The 5,521-nt window shown below is 35.5% G+C and overlaps 1 protein-coding gene across 2 annotated transcripts; it reads left to right on the forward strand.

Moving 5' to 3' along the window:
- LOC109243775 (translin-associated protein X) lies at positions 1,414–5,309 on the forward strand. 2 transcript variants are annotated; one of them, XM_019410766.1, is made up of 7 exons: positions 1,414–1,522; positions 1,617–1,738; positions 3,087–3,166; positions 3,323–3,464; positions 3,546–3,695; positions 3,804–4,005; positions 4,614–5,309. In XM_019410766.1, the coding sequence occupies exons 1-7, from the start codon at positions 1,456–1,458 to the stop codon at positions 4,709–4,711; spliced, it is 861 nt and encodes a 286-aa protein (XP_019266311.1). In that variant the 5' UTR covers positions 1,414–1,455; the 3' UTR covers positions 4,712–5,309. The 2 variants fall into 2 exon arrangements, with proteins under 2 accessions (XP_019266311.1, XP_019266317.1); XM_019410772.1 differs by lacking the exon at positions 4,614–5,309 and adding an exon at positions 4,509–4,607.

Below are 5,521 nucleotides of genomic sequence, written 5' to 3' on the forward strand. Positions count from 1 at the left end.
AATTATCATTTGTGCATCTAGATCCTCGAATAAGATAATACGAACTTGAAGTTCATAAAAGGATAATTCATTTGCAATATATTGCAAAGCATGCCAGACGCATTTGCTGACCCAAAGAAAGTAACTATATTCTCATTGCAAATGCTCTTATTAAGTCCTAGAAGGACAACGTCTATGGTACGCTTAAAGCATATAGACAAATCGGTTTCAAATAAACTTCTTGATAAAGAAGATGAACAAATGATCATAATAAAGGAGGCAAGTGATCTAGAAGATCACATGACATAACACTTCATAAAATCTCATGAGAGATTCAGGTATCTGAATATGTGAATGAAGAGATCTCTATGTTATGTCTTTATAAAAAATAAGGAGGTTGGAACCGATATAAAATGTTTGTCGACAACATCTATGATAGCGCTAAAAATATATAAGCATCTTAAGTCTAGAGAAACAATTCAAGTAGAATTTGGTTTCATATGAAAGACATGTAGTTTTGGACATGCAGTTCAAACACTTGAAAGTATAAAGTCAATGATATGTGCAATCGGTTTTCGATATCATATATGTCTAGCATGACATGAAAACTTGATATGCATCTAAAGTCTATTATATGGCTTATATGACTTAACATATATGACAATCCATGAAGGATTTAAATTGCTTAAAGCATATAGAATTCATGGTCATGAAGTACTACATCCTCAATGCAATTTGTGCACAAATGTATCTTGCTATAACTATAGGCATGATAATATGATACCAAGAGTTTTCACCTCTATGTGAAGATATTGAACTGACAATTCCAACAAGATCATATGAAGACAATACATCTATCAGGGATGATGATTTCAAGGCGAAACAAATTCGTTGAAATTAATATGGCTGATATTGTTCATCAAATCTCTACCAAAGATCTTTTGAAGATGGTGCACAAGATTGGAATGCAAATGCTTAAGCATGTGAATTGATGCTCTCATCAGGGGGAGTTAATACGCGTTGTACTCTTTTTTCCTTACAAGGTTTTGTCCCACTGGGTTTTCCTTGCAAGGTTTTTAACGAGGCAACCAAAAGGCGTATTGTTAGATATGTGTACTCTTTTTCCTTTTCTAGAATTTTTTTCCTACTGGGTTTTATTTTAGTTAAGGTTTTAACGAGGCACGTTATCTGTTGAATAGACATTCAAGGGGGAGTGTTAAAAATAGAGTTCTATTTATGGTGAATGTCTATATTTAGAGAAATTCTAGGGTTTATTACTTGGCGGTTAAGTCACTATCTCCCTATAAATAAAGGGTTCTATTCCATTGTAATTATCCCAAAATTCAATAAGAATTTCCCCTCTCTCTTTCTCTGCAATATTGTTCTTTCTTCTTTTATTATTTTATAACAAAAGAAAAGAAAAGAAGCTAATTAATTAGAAGATGTTAACAGTTTTTTTGTGTGCTGAAGGGACACATGTTGCTCCACGCCTACAAGTTGTCACTCATAGTTATGGCTCCTAAACCTCAGCGCATTCGTCACTGTAAGTCGTCTCCAACACAAACCCTAATTCACTCTTCCCCTTTTCTCTGGGTTTGTTAAAAGAGTTTGAATTTTTCGTTCATTTTGTTGAATAGTGGCAGGAGCAACTTGGCAAAGCGCGATGAAGAAAGCAAGGACAATGAGTACTGAAACTGAGACTGAGTCATCATCAATGAAAGACGCCTTCTCCAAATATGCTGATTATCTCAATAACCTTGTTAAGCTTCTCCCCTTTCTCTCTTTTTTGCTCCCTTTGTCTATGTTCATATTTTCGCATTAGCTTTATTATTAATTAAAAGCTGTTTATTTCGGTTTATCTTGAAATTGGATTGTCTGAGTTGGTTTTTTCGAGCAGAAAAAGGCGCCCTATTTATTTTTATAAGTTTCTGCACATTAAAGGGAGGGCATGAGATGGGAAATGTTAGTAGACTAGGACTAAAAGAATTCGTAGCCTTTAAAGTTGTGTTTTGGAATGAAATAGAGTGAAATAGACAAAGATTCGTAGAGCCTGACTCCAGCAAATTTGCATTGAGGTTAAGCTGATTGTTTTTTGAGACATTGAGAAGAAGAACATTATATTAAGATTCCTTACATTTTAATGCAAAAATTGTATTGGTACTCAGCTAATAAAAGGATATTTGAAATGGAATTTCTGTTGTAAACTTACGATCCTATGGCTTGGATGGCGGACTTCGAACTTATTATCTTTGCTTTTGCAACTTTATATTTTATACCCAAGTTAGCCAAGCGATTTGGTTGTGCCGCTTTATTTTGGGAGTCCTAACATCATATACTATTGTGCAATTTTGAACTTTATGGATTAGATGGTTCTGTTAACCAATCAAAAACAAGAAAAAGAAAGTTTATTATTATTATTTTAATAATTAAGAAAAGAGAAATTTACTTTTGAAAGGATGTATCCTATATATTCCACGTACCTACCCTGCTTTTGTAGTTATACATATCCAGATGGTTCTCACTATGTCCAGACTTGAGAACATATGTCTGAAAGTATCGATGCTTGAAAGAGATAAGTCCAGTTTCAATTCAAGGTCTAGTTTGAAAAGAGAAAGATATAGAGTGAGAGCACTCAAAGGTGTGACCTAATAATCAATTGAGTCTAAACCTTGGAGGCCAGGACAAAAATACTCGGTGATATTTTTCCATCTGCCTAAGCCTTGCTTCCAAAATCGCCCGATACTTGTGTTGGTGGGAGGTAGCAAGTATTCGGTAGAGTAATTGAGGTGCGTGCAAGCTGATCGGGCACCACCGTTATTAAAAAAAAAAGATCTAGAGTGAGGGTTGATGCATAGAACACTTGATAATTTTGTCTAGCTAGTTCCGGTATGAAGTTTTTATGTGAACTGATTATAGATCTAATTAAATTGACGATGGAGAAATGTCTGCATATACACGACCCTCCCCAGACCCCACTTGTGGGATTACATTGGGTTTGTTGTTGTTGTTGTTGATGATGATGATGGAGAAAGGTCATCCTTGAGTTCAAAAGCCATCAAAATTCACATGGAATCATCAAATATGAATTTTTACTCTTTATGTTGCAGAATGATAAACGAGAAAGGGTGGTGAAAGCAAGTCGTGATATTACTATGAATAGCAAGAAGGTTATTTTTCAAGTGCACAGGTGCAATCTCTATGAGCATTATTTTAGTCTATGCAGCCAACAAGTGTCAAATGTTGGATAGCTATTTATCTGCTTGACTTAATTAGCTTTTTATGACTTATGTAAGGAGAAAAGTTCCCCAGTCAATTTCTTTTTCTTCCCTTCCTTCATTAACAGAATAAGCAAGCACAACAAAGAGGAAGTTCTGGATAAAGCAGTTAAAGATATGGCAGCTGTGACTGATCAATATGTGTCCCGTCTAGTAAAGGAACTCCAAGGGACTGATTTCTGGAAGTTAAGACGAGCATATTCTCCTGGGGTGGGTTAGTTGGTCTTTTTGCTTTTGGAGACTCGTACATAATCCAATTTGACTTAGCTTGTATGTGCTTCCAACTTATAGGTTCAAGAATATGTTGAAGCTGCAACATTTTGTAATTTCTGCAAGACAGGGACACTATTAACTCTTGATGAGATTAATGCAGCCTTTCTCCCACTAAGTGATCCTTCTGTTGAACCCTTGCAGATTAACATCCTAGACTATATCTTAGGGGTAAGTGTATCATCTTCCTGTTTGCATTTTCTCAAATTAAGCAAAACTGAGTTGTTTACTTCGTCCCCAGTAAGAAATATTTCCATATTTCTAAATCTTCTACTTTAGCTTGCGGACTTGACAGGAGAATTGATGAGGTTGGCAATTGGTCGAATATCAGAAGGGGAACTTGATTTTGCTGAGAAGATCTGCAGTTTTGTGCGTGAAATTTACAGGAAGCTTACTCTTATTGCCCCGGAAATGGATGATCCTTCAGACATGAAACAGAAAATGGAAACGATGCTCCAGAGTGTAATGAAGATAGAAAATGGTATAGTCTTCAGCTGTTGTCTATGACTAATTTCTTTCTCTTTGTGCCTTCTAACCTAACTAGTCAAAAACTTCTTTAGTACAGTGTAAACAAATTCTGTTTTTAGCAACTCATGAGGTGAGAAGATTGGGATTGGGGATAATGTTGGGCAAAAATGCTTTTGTTTACTGTCTTAGAGGTTTGTTCTTTTCAAAGTGGACATATTCTAAAGCTTTTAGTTTGATGAATAGAGAAAAAAAAGATTATACAAAATGTGAATGTGCACTGGCTACTGAATCATATAGATTGTGCTTGTGTGTGGTCAACTGGGTGTTCCATGTACACTAACTATAAGAATATTATAGGTGCTACTCTAGTTATAGTTCTCATCTAATGCTATTTTAATTACATTTGTTAGCATTGTTAGATTTTTTGTCGCACCAGGTAGTTGGATATTCGAAATCTGAATCCTGAAAAAGAATCTTCACGTTAAAACCCATTGTTTTAATGTTGTATTTCTGCAGTCAATGGCTGTTTTTTGTTTTGGACAAAGTGGATAACTGGTCACTACTAACTGAATCTGGAAAGAGAGTTGAGGCATATTTCTTATGCAACTGAATGTTCTGCAGCTTGTTTTAGCGTTCATGTAAGAGGATCGGAGTACATTCCCATGCTTGGATCTGCTGACCCCAGTTATCCACTGTTGGGCATGCCAGACGTTGATTGAAGAAGTAATATCTATTTTGTCAAAGTGTTTACAGAAGTAATAGTGCCTTGTACTAGCTTAGTTATGCTGCTATTTTGATCGAAGGCAGAAAGAGAAGTGTTTGTTTGCTGTAGAAGTTCATGTAGCTCTCCACCTGGATATGCAAATGGTGTAGAGAACTGCATCAAACTGGTGAGGAAAGGAATTTTGGAAGGACGCATTTTCCACATACTTTCCGAAGGTACCTGAGGGGAATTATATGCAACTTTGTAGGGGAAATTGCATAGCTATTACTTACTCTAGTCCACCTACTGATCTAATGGATCTTGAAATCTGGTTCTTGAATATATGGCACTCCCTTCCTTTTTCCTTTTCGTATTGTACCCCTTTTGGATCTGGGAATCATTGAATGATACTTCAATGGTGTTGACATCTTTAAGTTTTGGGGCCTTTTGTAAATTGGTCAAGTATTTGCTTTGTCACTCCTCCTTTTCCTTGTGTTTTATACAAGGACAATCTTGAAATGGTTGCCAAAGTTAGTTTTTCAGGATAAAATTAGACTAGAATATTCTCATTATTTACCCAGAAAAGGTTTCTCAATCTATGTTTTTTGATTCTATTGTATTTCCTATGAGTCGTATGTATGCTATATGAAGTGATCATTGCTTCGACAAATTTTAGAATCTCCGCTCTTTCTGCTTATCACATTTCTTGAAAGCGTTTTTCGTACCATGCCATCTCTCGTGATCATCTCAATAACCAGACTTTACAATAAGACTTTTCTACCTTATAAACCAAAAAGGAAAAAAGCATTTTAGTGTTTTTCCTTTG

Source organism: Nicotiana attenuata, chromosome 2 (genome assembly GCF_001879085.1).
Source record: "Nicotiana attenuata strain UT chromosome 2, NIATTr2, whole genome shotgun sequence".
NCBI lineage: Eukaryota > Viridiplantae > Streptophyta > Magnoliopsida > Solanales > Solanaceae > Nicotiana > Nicotiana attenuata.

Coding starts and splice junctions, on each gene's coding strand:
- LOC109243775 (XM_019410766.1), top strand. CDS start 1,456: ATGTTGCTCCACGCCTACAAGTTGTCACTCATAGTTATGGCTCCTAAA. Junction 3,465..3,545: donor GACGAGCATATTCTCCTGGG/GTGGGTTAGTTG, acceptor TCCAACTTATAG/GTTCAAGAATATGTTGAAGC. Junction 4,006..4,613: donor TGTAATGAAGATAGAAAATG/GTATAGTCTTCA, acceptor AATGTTCTGCAG/CTTGTTTTAGCGTTCATGTA.